Source organism: Talpa europaea (assembly GCF_964194135.1).
Source record: "Talpa europaea genome assembly, chromosome: X".
NCBI lineage: Eukaryota > Metazoa > Chordata > Mammalia > Eulipotyphla > Talpidae > Talpa > Talpa europaea.
The window spans coordinates 8,975,209-9,001,651 of record NC_140081.1 but is presented as its reverse complement, the minus strand read 5'-3'; the positions used below and the strand labels follow the sequence as shown (position 1 = coordinate 9,001,651).

Below are 26,443 nucleotides of genomic sequence, written 5' to 3'. Positions count from 1 at the left end.
CACATGGTGGCAGAGAGCAAGCTAGCTGTCTGGCCTTTTCTTATGTGGGCACTAATCCCATCCACGAGAGTGCTGCCCTCGTGACCTAGTTACCTCCCAAAGGCCCCGTTTCCATCACGTTGGGGATTAGATTTCAACATATGAACTTTGAGTGGACACAAACATCCAGCCCATGACAGTAAGCTTTCCTTTTGCTGAGTGCAGCAGCACCCCATTTAGCATGGCTTCTATATGTGGGGATCCCTAGATACCTGGACTACTTCTCTATTGTGGAATGAGGGGTTCAGACAGGCCAGCTCTGGGTGGGTGGGGATGAACTAATCCACTTCAACAGTTATGTCCAAAGTAAAAAAATCAGAGGTGACTTTCAATTAACAGGACAGTGATATTTCATAATCCAAACCACATGTGGCATTATGTATAAGCGGTCACTGCTGTGTCATCAGAAGTCTGTTTGTGGACTCAGACTTGATGGATACACCAGGAAGGGGCTGACTTCTTACCCTGGTCTCCTGATGATTTCCTGGTCTCAACAGATCAAAATGCCTATGTTATCCATTGTTGGTGTATAGCGATTTTTTTTTTTAATTAAAAAAAAAAGAGATTTATTTATTTATTTATACAAGCACTGGGTACAGTCAGAAGCACGGGAGGGTCAGAGAATTCACCAGAGCCAGAGGGGAGAGCAGAGCAGGCAGACTGACGAAGTACACTGCTGAGGGGAGCAGCGGGTGGCAGGAGAGGTCTGTGCGCCATGTAGGACCCTCACCCGGCGGCTAGGGATCGAACCGGTGCTGCAGAGGCTGCGGGCAGCTTTGCAGCCCAGCGCTTAACCACTGCACTGACCAGGGGAGGCCCGGTGCATAGCGGTTTTTTTTAAAAGAGCATCCGTAAGTCCCCTATTGGAGTAGACTTGGAGTTTCACCCAGCCATTCCTGAGACTAAAGTTCTGGTTGACTTTAATATCATTGCGGACCTCCCCGGTGGTGCAGCGGGTTGAGTGCAGTGCTGTGAAGCTGTCCACAGCCTCTGCGGCATGTGTTTGATTCCCGGCCGGCCAGGGAGATACCCACATGGCGCAGCAGACCTCTCCTATCTCGCCTGCTGCTCCCCTCAGCAGTGTATTTCAGTCCATCTGCCTGTTCTATTCCCCGCTCTGTCTCTGGTGAATCCTCTCACCCTCCCGTGCCTCTGGCCTGTACCCCAGTTCTTGTATAAATAAATAAATCTTTAAAAAAATATATCATTGCTCACAGTTGTTGTCTGTCAAACTATGTCAGTACACTGCTGGTGCTCCTGAGGCAGTATCAGTTGAATTTTACATGGTTTTGAAGAGAGCATAGATTAGTTAAAGGAGAAAGTCAAATATTTAATTCCTTGGGGAGAACCGTTTGAAATTATGCCAATGTCATTTTACCTAGTAACCTTTGAAAATACCCAGCAGAGTTTTTCATGAGCCCCGTTGTAAATAATTTGATACCCTTTCAAATAATACTTTTTTAAGTTGGCAAGGCTCTGATTAGTATAATGTATTTTGTTAGATATATATTTCTTTGCATATTTTTAGGAAAAGTCAAAAGCGGCTTTATGTAACTTCCTATCTTATCCATTTTAATTCTAGGTACAGAGTTTATTAGGACTGACTTTTAAAAATTTACTTACCAGGGCCTCCCTGGTGGCGCAAGGGGTTAAGCACCGCACTATGAAGCAATCCGCAGCCACGAGTTCGATCCCCGGCCGGCCAGGGAGCAACCCACGTGGTGTGGCAGACCTCTCATGTCTCGCCCGCTGCTCCCCTCAGCAGTGTACTGCGGTCAATCTACCTGTTCTGTCCCCCACTCTGTCTCTGGTGAATCCCTCACCCCCCTCATCTCTGGCCTGTACCCCAACTCTTGTATGCAAAAAAAAATTTTTTTTTTACTTACCATACAATTCATCTGTTTCAATGGAGTGCACACTATAGCGGTTATTAGAATAGTCACAGGTTGTGTATCATCACTGCAATCAGTTTTAGAATGTCTTCATTGCCCCAGAAAGAAAGAAAATCTATTAGTAGTCATCCCCTCTCTATGTCCTCCACCCCACACCAGCCCTAGACAACTAGTCCTCTACTTCCTATCCCTGCAGACCTGCTAATTCCGGACGGCCCATACTAACCCAATCTGACAATAAGTGATCCTTTGCGACCATCCGTGCAGTGCCCTGTATCAGCACTTCAGTTCTTGTTATTGCTAAACAATATTTCATTGTAGTTACAGACTCCGTCTGTGTATCCATTCAGTGTTGGTGGCATTTGAGTCGTTTCCACGTTGGGGCTATGATGAACAGTGCTGCTGTGAACATTTGTGGGTACTTTTTTGTGTGAAGGTCTGGCTTTTAGTGACTCAGACACCCTTTTAGGTACCGGTGATAATGTCTTCTTGCTCAGTGCCACTTTTTTAGGAGCTGGAAAGGTCTGGATTATAGACAGAGCAGCCGAAGCACAGAGTTGGCGGCTTCCCCGGCCGCATGGAGCTGGAGGGTGGCATGGGCCCCACTTGCTTCCAGGTTCAATGTTTTACCAGTTGGCACCAGTTTAACATGAAGGCAGAAGACCTAAAGCCTGCAGCACATAGATCTACACAAGCCATATGGGCTTTTCCCATTTGTTGTTTCTTCTATTTGTTGCTTATAAGAGTACAATCTGGTCTGAAAACAAAAGGACAAGAACTTTGGAGTTAGAAGCCTCTTTGGCGATTTTTCTTGTCTGATCTGCCCCTTAGAGGAGGAAACTAAAGTTGCTCTTCTTGCTCCTTGTCCCACCCTCCTTGTGCCCCTTAGGGCGAACATTTGGGAGCTGGGGGAAGGGTGGTGCTCAGTGACTGTCTCTTCCCTAATAGAATCCTGTCACGGGGCTGCTGTCAGCCAGTCATGAGCAGAAAGATGCCTGGGTTCGCGATAACATCTACAGCATCCTCGCTGTGTGGGGCCTGGGCATGGCCTACCGCAAGAACGCTGACCGTGATGAGGACAAGGCCAAGGCCTACGAGTTGGAGCAGGTAATGCTGACCGGCAGCTGCCCCTCCCTTGCCCTGCACGGCCTGGAGGAAGTAGCTGTGTGTGACGACAGCCACATGCACGTTCATCTCCATCCTGCTGTAGAATATTTGGGGAGGCACTTGGATGGTCTCAACATCCTATTTCTTTTAGAAATTATTTTCCCTCTATAAAGAAACCAACAAAGAAATCACACTGAATAGGAAAATAGAGCATTCTGTTTTCTAACTAGCTACATTACACTGACACGTGCCCTGTTGATTCTATACATATTTATAGGTGAGGTGTCATTGTGAATTGATAGCTTTTCTTTTTTTTTTTTTAAGATTTATTTATGCATACAATAACTGGGGTACAAGCCAGAGGTGCAGAGGGTGAGAGGATTCACCAGAGAGATTGGGAAACAGAACAGGCAGGTTTATTGAAATACACTGCTGAGGGGAGCAGCGGGCTAGTCAGGAGAGGTCTGTTGCGCCATGTGTGTAGCTCCCTGGCTGGGGATCGAACTCATGCTGCAGAGGCTCTGGATAGCTTCACAGTGCTATGCTTAACCCTTTGTGCCACCAGGGAGGCCCGGTAGCATTGCTTTTAAAATCACCACACCAAGCTGCACATCCCGAAGTGTATACCCTTCAGAGAAGTCCCATGGAAAGGATATTTACCCACACAGTATTGCCACTGCTTAAAGCGTTTGGAATTTCTCTTAAAATGCCTTTCTAATTTGAGTCATTCCAAAGCACTTTATTCATTTAGTCACCCTGTAATTTTGAACCATATCAGTGTTATTCAGTTTTCATGCCTGTTACCATACAGCACAAAGAAGTCCTTTGACTGTTTTCCAAAATCAGAAACCAAGCCACCCACCAAAGCAGAGATTCCTTACCAGTGGGTTTGTGAGAAAATAATCTGCCCCTGTGCTGGGAGGTGTTTTCAGAGTGATAGCCTTGAAGTAGGGAGCACTGGCAGGTAAAAGCATGCACTTAATTCATCCTTAGCATAGCAAAAATAAATGACTAAGATCGTGACCTAAAGCCACAGGCTACCAGGCTTATAAAGACTCTCGCTAAAATATCAGTGCGGACTCACTGGACTTCAGCGCCGGGAGGTGCCATCTGGTCTGACCCCTTGACTTAAGGTAAGCCACTTGTCAGGAATTTCTTTGTGGTGGAGCAGAGGTGGGAGGAACAAGACAATCCGAGCATGTGCCTGTGCTCCCATCCGCCTTCTCAGCAAAGCCTCCGGGAAGCACTGGCTGACCGCCCGCCTGGAAGGAGCAGGCGGCTTCCAGGGAGCACGGGGGCCGCCTTGTGGCTGATCCACTCTGTCTCCACAGAACGTGGTGAAACTGATGCGGGGCCTGCTCCAGTGCATGATGAGACAGGTAGGCGGAAGACAACAAATGTTTGCATGTCATCTGAGTGGGCATTTTGTCATTTTCATGGTGACAGTTAACATTTTTTAAGTGTTTTGAACTTCTCAAGATGAAGAGAAATTGAAAATATCTTGCTTTTAACATTGTCTTTAATAATTTGATCACACTATAAAACTAGCACAATTTCAAAGGACACTGATTTTTAGAATCTCTTTTGAAGAGTTACTTGTGTGACTTTTTAAACTGGGAGAGAAAACTTTGATTATAAAAGCCACTCCTAGAAAGCCATGTACTATTGTTTATTCCGTTGACTTTATAAAACAGCTTATTTTTCATTTGTGTTGAAATGCTTGAGTTTTTAAGACTTGACATTACTATTGGCTGGTATTTTCAGTGAGGGCTAAATCAAGCAATTCTCTGAGCAAGCACTGTATTCAGAACATTGCAGTCGCTGAGATAAATGTGATGCAGCCCGTGCCCTCAATCAGCGCGTGCGCAGCTACCCTTCAGAGACAGGGTAGCTTTTCCCCTTTCGACATAAGGGAACAAGAATCTGAAATTTATTTATTCATTTAAAAAAAAAGAAGAAGAAGAAGCTGAAATTTAAACAGCTTCTCTCCTTCTCCCTGTGTTTGAGTGCCCACACCATCACAGCTCACCACTGGGGGCTGTTGACTCACAAAGAAACCCTTCGTCTTGACTCGTAGTCATTGTAATTGGTTAAAATGGTGCTGGGCTGGGACGTTTCTGGTGATGGGTGGGAAGATTCCCCTCCTCCTTCACACACCCTTTAGCTAGGGGGACCTTCTCCCTCAGGTGGATAAAGTGGAGAAGTTCAAGCACACTCAGAGTACCAAGGACAGCCTGCACGCCAAGTATAACACAGCCACCTGCAGCACTGTGGTCGGGGACGACCAGTGGGGCCACCTCCAGGTCGATGCCACCTCCCTTTTCCTACTGTTCCTGGCACAGATGACTGCTTCTGGTGAGATAGGGCCATCTGAGCCCATTGAACAGGGAGTGACACTGGGGGTTGGGGGGGGGCAGGCATGGGTTAGCACTCTAAATAAGCTGTTTCTAGAAAGAAAAAGCCTGCTTCTCTCAAGTATGTGCACTGAGTCTGTGATGCTCCGGCTGCCTCCTGAGTACCTGCAGGATGATGTCAGTTGCATCAGCTGTTAGTATCACTCTGCTTGATCCTGAAGCTTCCTTCCTGTCACTGTCACCGAATTACTGAAGCAACCTAGACCAGCTCTGCCTAGTAGCTTTACCTACTCTATCTGCAGCGCCCTGCCTCCTCGTATCTTCTCCAGGATTAGCAGATCTGGCCCTTCAGCTCTTGTCTCTCTACCCTGGACACCCTCTTCTACACACACCTCCATTTATCCAAATTTTATTCAAACAACATACTTTCTAGAACTTGGCAGTATGCCCAGAATGGTTGATCAGTCCATGGTACTCAGGCTGTGAGTGGACCAGAAGCTTCCAGACGGCATGCTTTGTTCCTGTTGAAGCAGAGCTGTTGGCTTCCTTGGCAGCTTGGACACGGGGCATCCTAAGCTCTGGACTGCGCCTGTCTCTGCCGGCCAAACGGCCTCTCCCACCACGGAGCCTGCTGCGATGCTCCCCCCAGGGGTTAGGTCACTTAGCTGCTGGGTCTCAGAGTTCTTGTCACCAGTCCAACAAACTGACATTCCTGAGTTAGAGGCTTCCCGTTTATTTTAGGCTGCGAATGTGAAACTCTAAAAATAGCAGAAATCAGTAAGTAATATTGTGTGGCTTTGTGAATAAATCAGGCATTTATTTAAACATTTTTTGGGTTAAGGAAAAATGAGCTCACTTGTTGACATTTTGGAATGTATAACAAAATGCAAAGAAAAAAAAATCCCACCACCAATTTTAATTTAGATGTATCTCCTCCAGGTCTTCCCCCACTTCCCTGTTTTTTACATATTTAAGGTCATATTGTATGCATAAATACAGTCTTTTGATTTTGTAGCTTTATAATTTAAGCATTTTCCTCATACCCTTATAAGCTCTTCATAAACATGATTTTTATCAATGAATATACAGTAATTTAGCAATTCCTTTATGCTTTTTTTTTTTTTGGTTATAACTAATGTTGCAATACCAATTTTGACCCCATCTCTATTTACTTCCTTCCGTTAGATAGCACTCAAACGCCACTCACACCTATTGCCAAATTGTTTTCAGAACAGTTTTATTCGTTAAACTGCCCCCTGCAATGTAAGAGTACATATCTTACCGTACAATACTTCAAAAAAAATGTATTTGCCATAACCTACTCCACAGTCAAGGACCCAAGCAAAAATCCAGCTGTCTTGGTCACTGCCTGCTTCAGCCTGGGCAGCCTGGGCAGGTCCTGGGAGCTGGCCCTTGGCTCACTTAAGGATAAGAACCTCATCTGGTCGTGTTAGGTTATAATCTTGCTTTGTTGGAAACTTCTCTGCACAGAGCCAACATAAACCAAAAGGTACACACCCATCTCCACCCTTCACACACACACACACACACACACACACACACAGGAGTGGAGCCTACCCTTCCTCCCCACCTTCCTTCCTTGCCTCCTTTCTTTCCTCTTTCTGAGATTAGACATTAATTTACCACTTACTTCAGACTTATTTTTTTATGCCAGAGTAAGAAAAATGAAAATTGGAGTAAAAGGATTTCTTTCCTTACAAAATTATCTGTAATTTGTAATTGGCAGCCCTCTCTTCAATATTACCTTCATAACTTCATTGTTTTCTTTTACTAGGTTTGCGTATTATTTTCACCCTGGATGAGGTGGCCTTCATACAGAACCTTGTTTTTTACATAGAAGCTGCATATAAAGTTGCTGTAAGTTTCAACCCTGATAGTTTTTTAGGTGTCCCAGTTATCAAAAAGAATAAAAAATCCTGCAGTTCTTTGAAGACCAGGCTATTTGGGGCTGACCTGGTGCTGACATGATGAGAGTCATAAGATGGCGTCACCTCTGCACACAGAGCGTGCTCTTACGTCCTGGAGCACAGCTTGTGAAAGCACCACATGCTTTGTTTGAATCCTTTATGCTTATTTTTATTTAAGTTTTTTAAGATCAACCCAATAGGTTATTTTCTCACTTATATTTTTTCTTCCTTTCCCTTTATATATATATATATATATATATATATTTTCTTTTATGAAGTACCATTATTTTAAACCCTTATTAATTTATTGACAGTCTAGGATTTCTCCCCTCCGGTGTGGTATCATAGATCTCCCACCACCAAAGCACCCATAGTCCTTCACCACAGTCCCTTATGCTCTCCCTCACCCCTGTTCTCAGCCTCCTCCCACCCCCCTCTGCTCTTGAATGCCTCAAATCCATGGTCAGCTTTCAGGGCTGGTTTTAAAGTATGTCTTTGTCTGACCCTTTGGTTTCTCTATATTCCACATATCAGTGAAGTTGTGTGGTATTTCTCTTTCTCCTTTTGGCTTATTTTGCTTACCTTTATGCTTATTTTAAAGACCCAGGTGACCCACAGCTAAATGGGCTGGAACCCTGCCCCGGGGCCAGATGTGGCTTTGGTTATAAAACCCAGTCTTTCTGGCTTCTGTCTAATGTGGAAGATGGAGCCTCACATACTTGGATAGAACAACTAAACTATGAAGCTGGCTCTAAAGGCAACAAGGAAAGGGTAGAGATAGGCCTGGAAAAAAAAAAAAAAAAAACCACTGTGGTCTCTAGCAAGTTCAGCAAACTTTTTCTGTCAAGGGCCAGAGAGTCAATATTTGCAGCATGCCGCTGTGCTGAGCAAACTTGATGGACAGGACAGATGCAAGTTAGATTTGAGCCAAGGACTGCAGTTTGCCGGCCCCACAGGTAAAGCAGCAGTTCTCCACCAGGGACAAGCTTCCCCTTTTGGGGGATGTTGGCAATGTCCGCAGACATTTTTGGTTGCTGCACTGGGGGTGCTTCTGGCATGTTGGGAGTGGAGGCTAGGGGCGCTGCTGACTGTCCTATGAGGCACAGACAGCCCCCGTGACCCAGAATGATCTGCTCAAAATGCTGGCAGTGCCGAGGTTGGTTAGCCCTGGTCTAAAGAAACTGGAAGTGTTCGTGGGAAGGGTGGGACTTTAGTTGGACCTGGGAGATGAGCAGGGTTTGAGATGAGCCAAAGGAAGAAAAAAAAAGGGGGGAGGGCACGTGTATGAGCAGGCACAGGCTCTGGTTGTGTGTGAGTCAGCCGGGGGAGTGTGGGGGGGCGGTGAGGGGTACGTGGGGAAAGGGGTACAGAATGAAGGAGTATACTTAGGGTGAAAGTTGAGACAGAGCAACAGACAATAAAGTTAGCTGAGGTTGTGTGGAGGGTGGAGGCCAGACGACAGAGGCGTGGCATTCAGAGACGTGCAGGTGATCACTAGGGAATGACCAGTTTCATTTTATTTATTTATTTATTTTTAAATTTTTTATAGAGGCATGTTTTTTTTTATTTATTTGTTTGTTTTTTGTTTATTTGTTTGTTTATACAAGCACTGGGTACAGTCAGAAGCGCGGGAGGGTGAGAGAATTCACCAGAGCCAGAGCGAGGAGCAGAGCAGGCAGAAGCGAAGTACACTGCTGAGGGGAGCAGCGGGCGGCAGGAGAGGTCTGCGCCATGTGGGACCCTCCTCTGGTGGCTGGGGAGCAGCCGGGGATTGAACCGGCGCTGCAGAGGCTGCGGGCAGCTTCGCAACCCAGCACTCAACCGCTGCGCCACCGGGGAGGCCACCAGTTTCATTTTAGATTCTTGTGCCTGGGAGTGAGCTGCTCCCAGCAGTTTATGAGGTTGAGTCACTCAGCTTTAGGGCTGGCGTAAAGATGGCTTAGCGGGGAGAGGCGCTGATGTGAGGAGCGCCCAAGGCTCAGCTGCAAGGCATGTGGGAAGGGAAGAGTTTATAAGCATTAAATCTATAGTTTGTATATGGAAATAAAGAATTTCTTCCAAGTTACAAGTAATGTCAAAAAATAATAATAAAGTCACTCTAGGGTGTCTAAGTCTAAATTTTCACTTTTTGAAAATGTTCATCTTTAGAGATTAAAAAAAAAATCTTGACGTTTGATATTGGTCCTGTTTTTGTTGGATGCTTCTTTCAGGAGTGCATGTAGCATTATTTCAAGACAGTATCAGTATCTTATTTCAAGACAGAAACAGTGCTTGGGTTTCTTAAATGAAAACATGAATATAAAAGTTAGCATGCACATGTATCAAATTCTTTCTGTGCACTGGCCATTCTGAACCGATTCATATTCATGGGTTTTAGAATTCCAGGGAAGCTCAGAGTTCTGCATCTCAGTTTTAAGTTTGACTCCCATTACATGCTGAGCACTTTTTCCCTGGAGGCAGTGCTAGACATGGGTATTAAATTATCTCAAATGGCTTGGTTGGCCTCAACTAGTTATAACCCATTAATGTTACTTTATTTCATCATATAATTTAATATAAGTTCAAAGGGATTAGCTAAATAGAGCCATGGCAGTTGATTTTAAGAAAATATTTTGTTCTCTACAAATCAAGATTTTTCTACAAATTAATGACTTTTAGGAATAAGAAAATCGAGAGCCTTTTTGCATGCATTTTTGTTCCGTGTGAGTATTTACTTTCAAAAGTCTGCACAGAAGTCCAGGGAACTGCAATTGAGGAAGAACAAAGCCAGGAGTCTGTCAGCCTTCGAGTGTTTTGTGTGTCATTTTGCCTGTGGTAACATAAAGGAATCGCTTCCCCATAGCACGTGTCATATGCCTCTCCCCTGCACTGATTGCTGCCTTTCTCTCCCCCAGGACTATGGCATGTGGGAACGTGGAGATAAGACTAACCAGGGCATTCCAGAATTGAATGCAAGCTCTGTGGGAATGGCCAAGGTGATGGAATCATCTTGTTTGTTCTCTCTTTTGTTTTTGCTGCTTTGATTTGGTTCTCAACATCAGGAGTTAGGATTTAATCCACTTCGCATATTTCTCTAAAGTCAATAGCAAGTATGACATTCAAGTGACTGTGTACCTCAGCCAGCTGAAATTTTAGGTAAAGAATGGAGGTTTCCCTCACTGGAATCTGTGTGTCTGAAATAAGTGCACTCCACCCTTCTTATCCGATGTTATCACACATGGGCCTTAGCTCGCATGTTGTCTGAGAAGCTGGATGTATGATGTCCAGTCTTTTCTGGGTCTTAAAGGGGGTTGAAGAGTGTGACCGCCTGATAGAGGGGGGCTCACAAGTTCAAAAGCCTACTGGGTCAGATGAGTGACATAAACCAGTAAAGTCAGATAAAAAAAAAAAAATGTCAGGGGTAATGAGGACACTGGGAATATTTTCTCTAAAGATTCAAATCCAAAATCATTTAAAAAATATCTTTGCACCAAACAAAACACACCCACAGGGTAAATTCAGCCTGCCAGCCAGCAATTTATATCTCTGCCCTAGACCTTTACCATGCTGTCTCCTTCCCTCCTCCTCAAAGCTGAAGTGTCTTTTGCAAAGTAAAGACTCCAGGGCTAGAATTTTTAATGTAATAATAAATATGCTCTGTTAAGGTCAAGTGATAGAAAAAATACTTTTTATACTAAAATAATTAATTTCTTAAGTATCAGATATGCTGTTAGAAGTTAAGCGCTAAACTAGGTGAAAGAAAAACTGGCCATGAACTTAATGCCCCCCACCCAAACACATGCACACAGTGTTATGAACCTGTTAATACTTTGTTTCTCCATAGAATACTAATTTCCTTTGGGTAAATGGGTTTCTGTTTTCTGTTTCCTATTCCTGCAATGAGCAGCAACATACAGGAAAGTTCTAGCCACTGAAAATAAGGATAATCCATAACAATAGGACTCTAGCTGGATTTTTTTAAAGATGTGTTTCATCTCCTTTGAGAAAACATGAATGATAGACTGCTTACCATAAAAGAAGTACCCAATGTGAGAGTGGATGAGTACTAGGAAAAAAAAAGTAATTCATACCTGTGTTTGTAGGCAGCACTTGAGGCAATTGATGAACTGGATCTCTTTGGAGCCCACGGAGGACGCAAGTCTGTGATCCATGTCCTGCCTGATGAAGTGGAGCACTGCCAGGTAACACGCAGCCTCTTGTGTTCCAGAGAACACTTGGGCCATGGAAGACCTGGACTCCAGCTCCACGCCTTCCTAGCTTGGTAGTGCTTGGTTCCTTTGAGCTCCAGATCCCTCATCCTTAAGATGGGAGTATACACGGGGAACTTCCCCTCCTGCTGCAGAAGGTGGGCATAAGGATCAGAGTAAATCAGCTTAGTCAGCCAGAAAGTACTACAGAAACATACGTGTTCTATGTATGGAGTCAACGATCAAGGCAGTCTTGTTTTTCTGGAGGCAGAACATTTATGTTTTTTGAGGACATTGGTGGGTTTTTCTCAGGTTGATTTCATTATGCCCCAAGTTGGATGACAACCAATCACTAGTTTGCTTGCAGGGAGGATGGGCAGACTGAATAATGAAGGAGAGATGAGATGGGAAGAAATGGCAAATTAATAGACCCTCCATGAAATACAGATTAGAGAATGGAGTGATTTGATGCCGATTAGCAAACTGTTATGGAGACAGTCACCAATCACTGGTCAATCAGAACACTTTTATTATATATTGTGTGGACCCACTGTATGTCAGACACTGTGCTCGGGTTGTGGGAATGAGGGGTACAGAAACTTGTAGGCAGAGAGCTTCTGGTGGGAGTTCACGTTTTCAGGTGGAGGAATCCTGGGAATAATGACTAGTTAAGGAACTGGACTTGGGCGAGGGAGGTTAGCTGACTAGAGAAAATGAAACTTTATTCTGAAGCTGAAAGGTTCCTCCCATCTTGCCCCACCCTCTAGCTCGCACCATTCTCCCTCATTAACTAGCCCTTCGTGGGAACTATTTCCGGAAGAATGCCCTCTTCACATGGAAGATTTGATCAGCTCATTGGCAGGGGTCTCGCCCCATGTCTATACTTGTTAGATTTCTAGTGCCTAAGTCAACTACCTTATTTTGAGGTCATATTTTAATGCCGTTAAGTAACCCATTCTTTCTAGGACTATATCAGTACTGTTGTGTACCATTTTGCCTGATTCTTCATGTGATCTTCTGGATTGAAACTCCTTCTTTGAGTGGTGTCTGGGTGACCCAGTCCAACAGATCACATTCCACAGAAGCCAGCCATATCTTCATGCTGGTTCCACGTAGACTTTTCTGTCTCTAGCTTCACAGTCAGCAGACCTCAGCCTATTGACACAGATGGCCCTGTGGTTTCTCCCCTGCTTGTCCTAAAGGCCTGGCCCAATCAACCAAAGGCACAGAAGGAAGGGAGGCAAGTAGTTCTCTGCACTTTCCCCAGGGAACTGGAATACCATTTGGGTAGGTGAGGCTACCCCCAGGGACTGTGCTGGTAGGACAAATCTCTACTCAGAATTGGCAGACTCATTCGAATGTTCCTTGGGAGTAAAGTCATGTTGTCTGGTACTGTGTCTATCAGTGTTCCCCGTGCTAAAGCTACCTCTTTGTTTTTCATTCAGTCTATTTTGTTCTCTATGCTTCCAAGAGCATCAACGTCCAAAGAGATTGACGCTGGCCTTCTTTCCATTATCTCCTTCCCGGCGTTTGCAGTGGAAGATGTGAACCTGGTGAATGTGACCAAAAATGAAATTATTTCCAAGCTCCAGGTCAGTGCCGCTCTGTCATGCTAAGTGCTGCTCTTACTCGATGACAAGGGGTGGCTCACCTGGGCCTGGGCTTTCCAGGGGGCAGTGGTTTGGTTTATGTACATGGACTCAGGGAGCAAGGGATCCAAAACTGGGGCTCCAGGTGAGACTACAAAGTCTCCAGTGATCGAGTGACTTACTTCTCTTCCTAAATAGTGGAGTGTGGACTCAAGCTGGCACTTTTGAACCCACTTGGTTCTACTACTATACCTCTAAGGCAGAGCTTCTTAGCCCCCCTTTTTTTTAAGATTCATTTATTTATGCATACAGGAGCTGGGGTACAGGCCAGAGGTGTGGGGGGTGAGAGGATTCACCAGAGACAGAGTGGGGAACAGAACAGGCAGATCCACTGAAATACACTGCTGAGGGGAGCAGCGGGCGAGACAGGAGAGGTCTGCTGTGCCATGTGGGTAGCTCCCTGGCCAGGGATTGAACTCGTGCTGCAGTGGTTGCTAACAGCTTCATAGGTTGCGTCTTAACCCTTTGCGCCACCAGGGAGGCCCTTCTTAGCCCTTTAGAGAGCACAGTCTCCTTTGAGAATCTTTTGAAAGCTATGAGGTTTGAAAAAAATGTACATGTTCAAGGATCCTCAAACTTTACATACCATTTCAGGGAACTTGGAGATCCCAACGTTAAATAGGGGTTAAAAAAAATCCCTGCTCTGAAGCGAGGTGCAGTAACGATGGCACATCACACTAAACTGAGGACATAGTAAATATTCCAGCCAGCTGAGGTCAGCAGTAAAATTATCAGAGAATGCTGTACTTCCCAAGCCCACATCTGCACATTGATGCTCATACTTAGGTTTGGTAAAAAATGCTTCTAACCTTTGGAAACAAAGGGGCTAAAGATTCTCTGATCACATCCCTCAAAGTAGGTGACCATGTCAGTCAAGCTTTAGTGGAGAAAAAAGAAACCTAAAGAAGTCTTGGAAATAGGCAGAGTTTATGAAGTGTTTACAGAGGAGCAGGTTTCAGGCTGGGTCTTCCCAGGACTTCCAGAACAGTCCAGGAGCCTGAGGACTGTCCTCTTGGCTTCCAAGTAGAAGCAGCCCGTTCCAACTATGTGCTCGGTGGCTTCTCCAAGCGGTGAGGGTCCCTTTGCATGTTTGTGCATACCACAGTCAGAATGAGAGGCTGGCCACTCACTGGACTTGCAGTAATTGCTCTCATGGCCCTCATACACTCACGGAAGGTTTTGACACTTCCTCTCAAGCGCTAATCAAATCTGAATTTACATTGCTTATTGTGTATTAAAAATAATTTGTACTGTAAGCACAGAGCACGGGGTACACATTTCATTACTAAACAATTTGTGGGAAAGGGCGTGAAGGGCTGACTTGAATCAAAATTAAAAGGCAGAGAAATTCTTCTGATTTCACCACATGAACTTCTCCTTATCCTCCTAGGGGCGTTACGGATGCTGCCGCTTCCTCCGAGATGGCTATAAGACCCCACGAGAGGTTGTATTTAAATATTGTTCCTCATGATTCTTTAACCGCTTTGTATCTCAGTTGCTGCTGTGGTGTTCTCCTTCTTTTGATTATAATTAGATGTTGGGATAGTGGAAAAGAAAGTCTTAATTTTGCATCAGCCATCCTGGAATGAGGCAGTAGAATTGTGAGGTCATCAAGAGGCCAGCAAACCGGGAATTTAACACCAGCTTGTAGACAAGAACAAACAGTTCTGTAGCTCACATGTTTGTTAAAGATCAACCGCGGGCTTCTCCTCTGCTTCCTCTGCCATAGTGACTGATAGAATGACATCAGTCAAACTGTCTGCCAAGCACTGTGATAAGCAAATTGCTGTTTATTTGTCAAAGATCTAAAAGGCTTTACTATAATCAGCTACCAAAGAGCCTGAAATTTTACCATGGAAAACTGCCCAAAATAGCATCGCTTCATTAGAGCAGAATCCTGATCATGCCAACCTCACAGTTGCATTGAATCAGACCAGGGAGGGCAACCCAGCGAGGTATATGGCGGTGTGTATACTCTGACATCATCTTTTAGGAGGTCTATTTACTGATTCCAGGATCCAAACCGATTGCATTATGACCCCGCTGAACTCAAGCTCTTTGAAAACATTGAATGTGAGTGGCCTGTGTTCTGGACGTATTTCATAATAGATGGGATCTTCAATGGTGACGCCGTTCAGGTGAGAGAGTGTGGAGCGCCGTGTTGATAATCTACATTGTTATTCTTATTCCACCGGTGTGCTGATTATTATTAGAACATAGGATCATGTTAGAATTTAGGGCACTGTTCTCATCTGTTGCCACTATAAAACTGCCCCAAACTTAGTGAACTAAAGCAACAACTATTTCATTTGCTTATGATCCGGCGATTTGGGCAGGGCTCAGTAGGGATGCGTTGTCTTAGCTTCACCTGGTGTCAGCTGGGCATTTGCTGGGCCTGAGGATCTACTTCCAAGGTGACCTCGCCCACGTGGCTGGCGGGTTAATGCTGGCCATCAGCCGGGGCTCACCGCGCCTGTGGGCCAGGGCACTTGGTTTGCGTCCACGTGGCTACCTTGGACTTCGCACAGCATTGTGACAGTCTTTGGGCAGGTAGGCTTTTGACATGGGGGTCCTCTCCCAAGCTTTCTTGAAGCTTAGACCCAGAACTAGCTAAGTGTCCATGTCCGTTGCATTCTACGTGTAAAGGGTCACATGCAAAGGGAGGGGACTGTACTGAGGCTGAGTAGCAGGGGGCTGTGTTCATCAGAGACCACCAAAGAACAGACTCACAGGCGGGCTTTGTTGTTGCTGTTATTCTTTTCAGACCAGCTGGGGTTTTGTTGTTGGCTCTCGTTTCAGGGTACCCTCTACTGAGGCCTTATTTAAAAGAACAGCCTCCTAACTGGCCTTCCAGCCTCCAGCCTTGCTCCTGCTGTTTCCATTCTCCATGCGGTTGCTGGAGTGCTCTTATTAGATTATGCCGTGGTCTAGCTTAAAGCTTTGAGTGGCTTCCTAATTGCTTTTGAGATGAAGTATAAGCTCCTCACACGTTTTGGAGGGTCCCGTAAGATCCAGCCCTTGTTTATACCTCTGTAGCCTCTTTTCTAGGACTTCCTTCCTTTCTTGAGTTTTGTGATCCAAGCACACTGACACCCTTTCAGTCCTTTGAACGGGCCACACTTTCTCTCTCCACTTCTTAAATGCCCAGGACACTCTTTCCTCCTCTGACTGCGCCTCCTTCCTCACTCAAGCCACTGGTCTCTTCTTTCAGAAGGCCTTCTCTGACCCGAGAAGCTCGACCACGACCCCTATAACAGCCTAGGTCACCTGCATTTAGTCTCCCACTTACTTGGCAAAGGCCCCTTGTGGAGGTGGTCTGTATCCAGCTCATCTATAGATTCTCTGTGCCTAGTACAGAGTACGTGCTCAGTAAGTTTGTGTTGATACAACGATCTGCTCAAGACAGATCTTTTTAGCATTTGCTGCCCCGCGCTGTGCTGAGCCCTGAGCACACAGAACAGGCAGGCCCTTGTGCAGCTTCTGTGAGTGACCGATGAACTCACTGCCTTGCTGTTTTCTTAACCTGCTCAGCTCACCTGTTCCGGGGTGATCGGAGGAATCTAAGATTTATTTTGGCTTTTGAAAGTAGCAGTAAGCTTAGAATGGTAATGCTCCCCTATCGTTGTTTCTTACCCTTATGCTTTAGTGATAATCTTAGGTCTTATGTCTTCTGTCCTTTTATCCCAGAACGGAAAGATCTCAAAAGGATTGAGTTTGAATTTCAATTATGAGCAGCCTTGACAATTATCGGAAATGAAAACAAAGTTAAGGAGACAAAAAAGACCGTGCTTAGTACCTTATTCTCCAGGCCTCACAGAATCTACTACTGTTCCCCTCTGCTGTCTCTTCTATGGCTGCTCAGTGACACTTAGGAATGACGCACTCCTGCGCGAGCTTTGCCATCTGCAAGTTTAAAAAGGGAAGAAAATGAGATCTGGAAGGTGTTTGGGTTCTCCAAAGATGAAATGCGTTACCTATCTATAGGTGACTGGTGAAGGATTCCCCTTCTTTTTACTTTTAAGAGATGGTTTCTATCATTGCCTTTTAGTGTCGTGGAAATATTTGCATCAACAGCTTTAGTTATATTAAGTAGTGTACCCACAGCATCCGGGTACAGGGATCATAATACAGATACTTCTTTTCCTCACATCAGTTCATTCGGCCAAATATTTCTTGAGTGCTAAACGTTGAAATGAAGGCCTTCTCACTGGAAACTACCAATAGGTGGACATGGGATAGGCCTCCTTTCCATGAAGCTTATGATCTATCTGTTGAGACAAAATTGAAATTATGTAAGAAGTTGAGAGTGAAATAGGAGTTAAAGACAACACAGAAAAGGCCAGTGGCATTTAGCTCTTGCTAACATTTGCTGTCAGCAAGAGGCCTCCCCACTCCTTGAGCTAAAGGTATGTGTGCATTTTTGAGCCCTGTCTCCTCCTTCTGATCTGTTCATTGCTGTTTTTCTATGTGGCACCGCCATTATCACATCGATGACCCCTCTTTCTTACCTGGGACGTGGGGGGCTGGGGCTATTTTCCAGGTCCAGGAATACCGAGAGGCCCTGGAGGGAGTGCTCATAAGAGGCAAGAATGGGATCCACCTGTTGCCAGAGCTCTACGCCATCCCACCCAGCAAGGTAACCGGGGGCTGCTGGTCTCGAGGGAAGTGAGTCGGTGCTTGGCCTCTTGATATTCTTCACCCACCTTTTCAGACCCAATGAACGCTCTTCCCAGCAAAAGTGGTTTCTAAAGCCTTAGGTAGTGTTCCTGTCTACCCCAAGAGCCATGGTTTTGGAGCCTGTTTGCCCAGGGGCGTCCTAGTGAGGCATCAGTTGAGGGCCTTCGAGGATCCCTCAAGCCCAGACTGGATGCACCCTAAGAAGTAGAGACACGGTTAGGCATTGTGTCCTCAGAATATTCCACAGAAGGAAAAGTAGACAGAATCCCCCTGGGAAGGTGTAAAGGGCCTTCGTTGAGAATCGCTTCCTTTGAGTCAAGCAGCAGCCGGGTAGAGCCCATGATCCCTTAGACACCACTCTCTACCTGGGAGAAAGACACGGGACAGTTCCGAGAAGGTGACTGAAGGGTTTTGTTCTATCCGATTTCCGAAATTAGATCAGGAGGACCTATATATCTTGGCTGGAAGATTTCCCTACAAATGACTCATGTTCAGAAAAAAAGGATTCTCCATTCCAGGCTGTCTGTCCTTCAGATGCTCCTGTTGCTCTGAAACTTCATAATTGCATTTGCGGGAGGAAGGACCTCAGAGGCAGCATCTCCCCTGCTGACAGGGCCTGAAGGAGACGCTGCCCAGCACAAGCTGTCGCCGAGCAGCTTGGGTTAAGGGTTCTGCTGAATGAGGCCCACACGCACATGGCCACGGGACCCCCGGGGCCTTTGAAAGTATCTGCCTCAGCTCAGAAAGGCCATGGAAACTGTCAGAAATCAGACAGCAACTGGGCTTCTCTAGGGGCGAGATCCCAAGTTCAAGGCTTCCCCACCGCCCCATACTGGCTCCTCAGGCAGATACACTTCCAGTGGCGGTGAATGTGCATTCTCCAGGTCAGCCTGAGGAAGCTGCAGAGGCCATGTTCTCGTGCCAGAGACCTAGACTTCCTGCAGATGTGTTCATTCCTCTGTGTGGTGTGTGTGTTGGGGCGGCGGAGATTGACCGTGGGGATTGGGTGGTGACTTTTCAGCACCTACATGTTCAGACTGACCCTTTCCAGTACTGAGGCATTTGCAAAACAAAATTACTAATGGAAGGAAATTTGGAACGTGGGGGCAGAGCAAGGGAAAATAAATGACTTCAGGGGCATTTTACCTGTTTTAAGGTAGAGAATATCCATCCGCGTGTGATCTGCTAGCAGGCACGTTTTCCTGACTGGTAAGTGCTGGTTGTCAGCCGCGGTGCGCGGTGCTTGTCTTTCTCATGAACAGCGTTGGCTGCATGTTGTAAAAAGCTACTCTGCAACTTTCTCTCTTCTAAACTTCACACTGACCTCTGGGTTTCTGCTTGTCGTGACCACATCCTCCTAGATGGAGCTCGTTTACACAGATGTCAGGCACGAATTTGGAAGCCATTTTCTGTTGGCCTCAGTGCCCAAGGCTGCTTGAAGATGACAGCTGGGAAGGCCCATCCATCACATCAGTAACATGTCGAGACCACCGTGGTGCAGAGACCGCTGCAGCAGGACCTCCCAGACTTAGAGGACACCTGTGTGCAAATTAGAGAAAGGGCCTCATTCTCCCCATGACCGCGGCCCTGTGCCAAGGCGGCATCCAGCCTGGACCGCCGCCTCACTCATTTCCTCAGCCACACAGGCTTAAGTAAGGGGCCACCAGCCACGGCGCCCACCACTGGTCAGCTAGAGGTGTGCCCCACAGCTGCCCCGGGCCCAGGCGTAGACTAGTGCCGGGGCGCAAAGGTAGTTACTCCGGCTCTGCCTCTTTGAGTTCACATTCCCGGGGGCTCGGAGGAGCTGGCCCATGGGATGGAGGGCAGACACTGGGCTGGCGGAGGCAAAGGTGTGGTGCACTAGGGGCAGGCAGGACTGGAGTGGAGAAGGCAAGAGGGACGCCCAACAACCCCGGGTGTGGGAGGGCAGGGCTGTGTCATCCTTTGACCAGACACATTGTCTGCCTCTACTCTTTGCATCGATGGATTATTTCTCATTCCAGATCTTTGTGTTCTTTCTTAACACCACTTACATTTCCAATAGACTTAATGTACTTAATGACTATAAACATCCTGCACACTGCAAAGCATCCAGGCCTCGGTAGAAAGAAGGAAATTTTTCATCCATCTGACTATCCAAAAATAACCACTATGAAGTTTTGGAGAATCTCCTTCTACACTATTATCCTAATGGACTATTGGATTATGAGTGATATTTAATTCTGTTCAAATGTGCAGTTAAGGGTGTCTTATGTTTACTACCATGGCAAATTAAAAAAATTTACTAAATATTAATAATATCACTGCTTACTACACAAGCACAGAACAACTCCTCCCTTCCTCTGATTTTCTTCTTTGCAAAAAGATCAATGCTTCCTAGTTCCTTTGATTGGCTTATGTTTTCTGCAGGGGAAAAGTGGTCACTAGTCTTACCCCAGCCAACATTGTATGACTGCAAACCCAAAGGTCAGCATGGAGTTGGCAGCAGAGTAAACTGCAGACCAGCCTTTACAATGTGGAGCCAGCACTGTCCATCAGAAAGAGCTGCCGCTTGTTTGAATGAGTCAAAAGCCCCTGATGGAAAATTAGTGATGTCCTAGTCCATTTGCTTTTCCTCAATTACTAGTGCCACCTTCTGGCAATTTTCTTGCATAAGCACAGAGTCTGTGAACCCTGGGGGATAGCCCGAAGGAGGAAACCCCTTTTAGTATCTGGCCTTACACTGGCAGACTGTAGGCCAGATCGTAGTTCCCATAACACAGCCAACTAGAGCCTGGAGCTGTGAAGCTGATTGTGGCCCAGAGCTGTGCACCAAGGAGGCAGGCCTGGCCCCCACTGCCTGCCTCTCTGCTTCCTGTTGTCGGTGTGCTTATGGGAACAGCACTGCTGGAAGCCAGGCCTGGATTAGATTTCCACCTCTGCTGCATTTAGCATGTGGACCCCCACCCCCCACCCCACCCCAGCTTGATGGTCGTGAGGGTTGTGGCCCCCTCCGCCTGCGAATTCCAGCTCTCCCACAGAGTTGGTCTGGCCCATTGAATGAGTGAGTGGCATTTTGAAGTCCACGCCCCAGTGCGCGGAGGCATTGACCTTTATCCTCTGACATTCTGATTTGGGGTTTTTCTCTTTGCCAGGTAGACGAAGAGTATAAGAATCCTCACACGGTGGACAGAGTTCCCCTGGGGAAGCTGCCCCATCTGTGGGGTCAGTCCTTGTACATCCTCAGCTCGCTGTTGGCGGAGGTAGGGGGCTTGGGGACTGCACAGACTGCAAGCCGGCAGACTTGAGGTACAGGGGGCTCCAGCAGTGTGCCACAGGGTGGCTGTGAATGTCTTTGCCATCTCCTTGGCTATACAGTCAGCGCTGCTGGGTTGGCTCTGAAGCTCATGCCAGGGCTTGTAGGTCCTATATTTACCTTGACCTCTAAGGGTCCCCTGCACACCCAGCAAGCTACCCCTGCTGGCCCTCCTGCTGCACGGTGCAACCTGGTTGAGTTGGCAATCAGTAGGAGGCCAGAAGCTTCTCAGCAGGGTCAGCACAGGTGTGAAAGACACAGGGTCTGAGAAATAACAAAAATCTGCTTCCAGCCCCAGGCTCGGGAAGCAGGGCTCCACAGCCCTTCCCCCAAAGGCTGCAGGCTGGCTTTATTGTGGCAAACTTTGTGTCAGGTGTCCCCTCAGCTCACAGCACCCCCACACAGAAAGTCTACTGCTCTGACTCATTCCCTCTTGGAGAGCTTTTACTTGCCCCAGGCTTCAGTTTTTAAAACACAGGTACTTTTGTGCCGGCTAAAAATGAATCCCTCACCAGTCCCAGGCATGGATGACTTGATCACAAGGGTTCAAGTTCACCGGGAGGATCCTGCCCAGCTGAGCACTCTGGGCCCCTCAGGAGGGACAGGGGCTCCAGCCCAGTGTGTTCTGCCAGGCTCTAGAAATGGGGGTGGGAGCAGTGGGTCAGAATTCCACAGGGGTTCCCCACATGTCACAGGAGAGTGAAAGTAAAGAAGCCTCACAGTGGAGCAGTTGCTTCACCACTGATTTCTGTCAGTGAGCTGGGAAGCAAAGAACTCAGCATTAGGTCCACTTCTTCCTCAGAACTCCCAGGTCCGTTGATTTCCCCCTCTAGGGGCTCAGGCCATTTATAGAAACTGTGAGGCAATACAGAGTCCCCTCTTTGCAAGCAGGAAGTGTTGCTTGTGTCTCAGAGTAGTCAGCCCGGGGTCAAGTCTCCACTCTGCCACTTACCTGGGCCTTTCCACCTGTGAAAGGGCGGCAGTGGTAGTGCCACCGGCTGGGAGGCCCAACTGTGCAGCGCGGAGCCGGCACTGGGCAATGGCACAGGAGGTATTAACTGCCTTTGTTGGTTTTTAATTGCTGTAACACTAGTTCATAACGTTCTGTGGTTCCGGGTGATAGGCTCCTGTCACATCTGGGGAGATGACGTTGTGCTCGTCACTGAGAGTCTAGTTTCTGTCCATCACCTGTGCAGTTGACTCCTTTGACCTCATTTGCCCTCCGCCATTTCCTCCTTCCTTCTGGTAACCACTATTTGTTCTCGTAGTCTAAGAGTTTGTTTTTTTATTGTTTCCTTGTTTTGTTTCTTTATCTTCCACCTATGAAAAAAGTCATACAGTGTTTGTCTTTCTCTGTCTGACTTACTGAGCGTAGCAGGACCATCTAGGCCCATCCCCGTTATTGCAAAAAACCAAACCAAACCAAAACAAAAAACTATTCTTTTCATTCATCCAAATGATGGCATTTTTGACTAGTCCTGGAGAACCAGGTGTCGAAACCAAAACGCCCTTATCCGTGACTCTGGACAGTGTGCCGTGTTTCAGAGAAAATAGGCAAGTGACTTGAAAAATGTAAAAGAACACAATACTGAAGATTTCCAGCCCCAAACATTCCCTTTTTTTTTTTTTTTTTTTTTTTTTAATAGAGGCATGCTTTATTTGTTTGTTTGCTGGTTTGTTTATTTGTTTTGTTTATACATGCACTGGGTACAGTCAGAAGCGCGGGAGGGTGAGAGAATTCACCAGAGCCAGAGCGGGGAGCAGAGCAGGCAGAAGGACGGAAGTACACTGCTGAGGGGAGCAGCAGGCGGCAGGAGAGGTCTGCGCGCCATGTGGGACCCTCCTCCGGTGGCCGGGGAGCAGCCGGGGACCGAACTGGCGCCGCAGAGGCCGCGCGCAGTTTCGCAACCCAGCGCTCAACCGCTGCGCCACCGGGGAGGCCCCCAAACATTCCCTTTTCAAACTTATGTTTAAGGTAAAATTTTAGGGAATCAACATCTCAGTGTTAATGCTCCTTTATTCGTAGGGATTCCTTGCCACTGGTGAAATCGATCCCTTAAACAGAAGGTTTTCCACTTCCGTCAAACCTGATGTCGTGGTGCAAGGTTTGTGAGCATGTTTACTCTGCCTGTTTAACTTTATAAAACCAGTTATATAATGGAAATTGCTGGCAAATTTCCTATTTCAGTTTTTCAGTTATATATATATATGTGCTTTAGCATTTATCAGTTCTGAAAATTCCTTCTATAACTCAGTAGCTCTCAAAGGCAACAGTAGTCTTCCCAGCTACAAAGTGGCTTCATCCAAAGCTGTTGTTTTCTTGAAACTAAACCTTGGTTGCAAGTGGGGCACAATGAGCATCACTTTCCATCACTGTTACTCTTCAAAAAGTAGAATGTGACTGGTGAGAACTCAGAACCCAAGTGGAGGTTCTTTCTTCCTCCCTTTGAGGTCTTCTTACCAGAGCTCCAGGCCTGTTTTCCCTGCCTCCACCTGCTTCCCCTCCTCTTCCAGAGGTGGAAGGCCAGCTTGGGCTGCCACCTCTGGCTGGCTTTCCTTCTCTGTGCCTCCGGGATGTCCAGTCTGTCACCTGCTCACAGGGTGGTCAGGAGAAGAGCTGAGATGGCAACCGGGAAACCAGGCCCACCACGAGCCTCACCCAGCATCACAACATTCTGATAAGTAGACATTGTATGGTTGTGATTTCCCTCCGCATGTCACATAGATGGCTTCGCGCTTAGCCGACTCAAGCACCTGCAGCTGAGAGCCAGTCCTGATGCCACAGTCTCTGTGCTTAACTAGACCACAGGCTGCTCATTGCCCCTTAAGCCCACAAGGCCTCTTTCAAACTGCAAGCTGGGCCACGTGAGCGAGTCCTGAACAGATTTCTAAAATGTACTAGAATAGAACAGAGTAGACGATCTCAAAGGGTCTGACCTGGAGGAAGGAAGGGAAAGCAGTTTCAGAAACTGCTCCCCATATAGCTTGTCAGATCATGAGGTCCACAGGCCTGCGTCCAACCACGGCTCTAAAAGTGTCACCGCTACAGAGAGCGCCCACTGTGAGGCAGCTTCAGAAGAGACAATAGTCAGGGGAAGCCACCCCCTGTCCTGGCACTCGGGTTTGCTGAGGGCCTGGAGGTGTAGCTTCCAGTCTCTGTCAAGCTCTGCCTGGCCAGTGGCACACTCAAGGTTTCCCCTCAGGGCCTTGTTGCGGAACACGGATGAGATCATGATATTAAAATACTCTGAAAAGGCATCATGTATTATGTAAATGTAAGGAGGTGACGTTCAGTTCTCAGTGGCATGTCATGTATTTTGTATTCCAGGTGTCCTCACTCTGTGGGAATGGTGGTGGCACTTGGGGATGAGGGGAGGGCTAGCTTAATAGTTACCGAGTCTTCCTCTGGCCGGAGCCCTGCCGTGGGCCCCTCCAAATCCCCACAGCAGGCTCTGCTGCAGCCAGCACTCCTGGGGCTCCTTCCGTTTGCCAGAGAGCTGTCCTTTCGCATAAAGCCAGCAGTGCTGGCGCCGCAGATGCGGGCACGTGAGCCTCCCCGGGGCCCTCACCCACTAGAGGGGGCTCAGGCCAGCCCATGAGGGGTACAGGGTCCAGCTCAGGGTAGCTTTTCTCCACTAGCAGAACCCTGTGCTGTGCCTCTAGGCACCCTAGTCCCCCCTGACCCCAACAGCAACATGCCACTAGCAGGTCCATATTCCCTTCTCTCCAGAGGGAAAAGCGCCCCCTCTCCCTTCAGTCAGAGCATCCCCTGCTAGCACATACCACCATATTGCTTTCCTCTTCTTTCCTTTGGGAGTGCGGGCACAGACTTCTTGTGGCATCCCCCATGCAGAGTTGTTTGCATTTGAACCCTGTGTGAAAAGAACACAAGACAGGTTTACAATAAATGCAGACTCAGAGGGAGGCAAACCACCATTTGAGATGGGATGCTTTGGCTTGGAACCTGTTGGAGAGCATTTCTAGAAGCTTCTCATCAGACTATCTTGTGCACTGAAGGCACTTGATAACTACGTGTTGTGGGTGTTGAGAGGAGCTCCATGAAAGCCAGGAAGAAAATCAGGATGGGCACTGTCATTTTCAAAGCCATCCAGGGCTTGGCAAGCTTGCTCAAGTTACATCACAGGCCAAAGAAGAGATCAGTCAATGGCGCTTTTCCATGTGAGGAGGCAAGGGTCACAGTCTGATGTGGATTCTGTGGTTTTTCTCGTTCACAGTTACAGTTCTGGCAGAAAACAGTCACATTAAGGAGCTGCTGAGGAAACATGGGCTGGACGTGCAGAGTATTGCCGACATCCACCCAATCCGCGTCCAGCCAGGCCGGATTCTTAGTCACCTCTATGCCAAGCTTGGTGGGTTTGGGGAAATCATAGGGCATTTTTGGCTAGGGGGCATCTTGGTTCTAGGTTTTGGGTATGGGGGAGACTGTGATATGTGTAAATTCTAAAGAATTGGGCAAAACTCTAAAGCAAGTGGCTTGACTGCTTCATGGTGATGAGGAAAGAGCCAATGAGCACTTTCTTCTCAGATCCGTCCCGTAGATGAGGCCGCAGGTTCACTGCGGATTCGCCAGATCTACTGCAAAATAAGAAACCATCTTCGAAAAGTCATCATGGTACCATCATTTGTCTTGAGAATGCTTCTCTGCAGTCTCAGAAAATGCTCGTTTATCCATCAAAATGCCAGGGGAGTCTCTTTACTTTTTCTAGACTCTGAGCATTATAGCTCAATACTAAATAAATACTGAACATTAATGAGTTCTTTTAATACATTTATTTCATATAGATGTTGAAACGGGCGCTGTGTTTGTCTTTAATTCAAGGTGGCATTTGTCTTTAATTCATCCATAGCTCATTTTAAAGCAAGATAATGTTTGAAAAGCCTAAGTGGATTATTTAACATAAAGATAAGCCCAGTCTTAGCCAAAGTCACTAGGACTGGATGTTACCATATTTAACTCCAGTTTCTCTTTCATTTCTCAAATAGGACAGAATAAGAATCTGAAATTGAGTGGACGACCTTATCGGCACATTGGCGTTCTTGGGACATCTAAACTATATGTGATTAGGAACCAAATCTTTACTTTCACACCCCAGGTGAGGAGCAGACCAGTAGGAAACCAACAAGCATATTTTTATTAAGTTCTTTTTTCTGTCCGGGGAACTGTGCAGAATTCTGCATGCGTATGATTGAATGGAGACATAGAAGATGATACCCGGCCCTAGTGCAATTCTTTACTGACAGAGGTGCTCCCTAAGTGTGGCTTGAATCGAACTGAGTGGTCCATCACCTCCAAT

General features: G+C 46.8%; 1 protein-coding gene across 4 annotated transcripts in view; it reads left to right on the top strand.

Moving 5' to 3' along the window:
* Nucleotides 1-26,443, top strand: part of PHKA2 (phosphorylase kinase regulatory subunit alpha 2) — a gene marked incomplete at both ends in the record, with an annotated part of 62,064 nt that overhangs the window by 13,412 nt on the left and 22,209 nt on the right. For all 4 annotated transcript variants that reach the window (XM_084258552.1, XM_084258551.1, XM_084258549.1 and 1 more), the window contains 14 exons: nucleotides 2,880-3,038; nucleotides 4,370-4,417; nucleotides 5,225-5,393; nucleotides 7,188-7,270; nucleotides 10,215-10,295; nucleotides 11,403-11,501; nucleotides 12,953-13,099; nucleotides 14,547-14,600; nucleotides 15,172-15,294; nucleotides 17,697-17,792; nucleotides 20,968-21,075; nucleotides 23,155-23,233; nucleotides 25,364-25,498; nucleotides 26,133-26,242. In XM_084258552.1, the coding sequence (XP_084114678.1) occupies nucleotides 2,880-3,038; nucleotides 4,370-4,417; nucleotides 5,225-5,393; nucleotides 7,188-7,270; nucleotides 10,215-10,295; nucleotides 11,403-11,501; nucleotides 12,953-13,099; nucleotides 14,547-14,600; nucleotides 15,172-15,294; nucleotides 17,697-17,792; nucleotides 20,968-21,075; nucleotides 23,155-23,233; nucleotides 25,364-25,498; nucleotides 26,133-26,242 (1,491 nt within the window). The remainder of the gene's footprint in view (nucleotides 1-2,879; nucleotides 3,039-4,369; nucleotides 4,418-5,224; nucleotides 5,394-7,187; nucleotides 7,271-10,214; nucleotides 10,296-11,402; nucleotides 11,502-12,952; nucleotides 13,100-14,546; nucleotides 14,601-15,171; nucleotides 15,295-17,696; nucleotides 17,793-20,967; nucleotides 21,076-23,154; nucleotides 23,234-25,363; nucleotides 25,499-26,132; nucleotides 26,243-26,443) is intronic.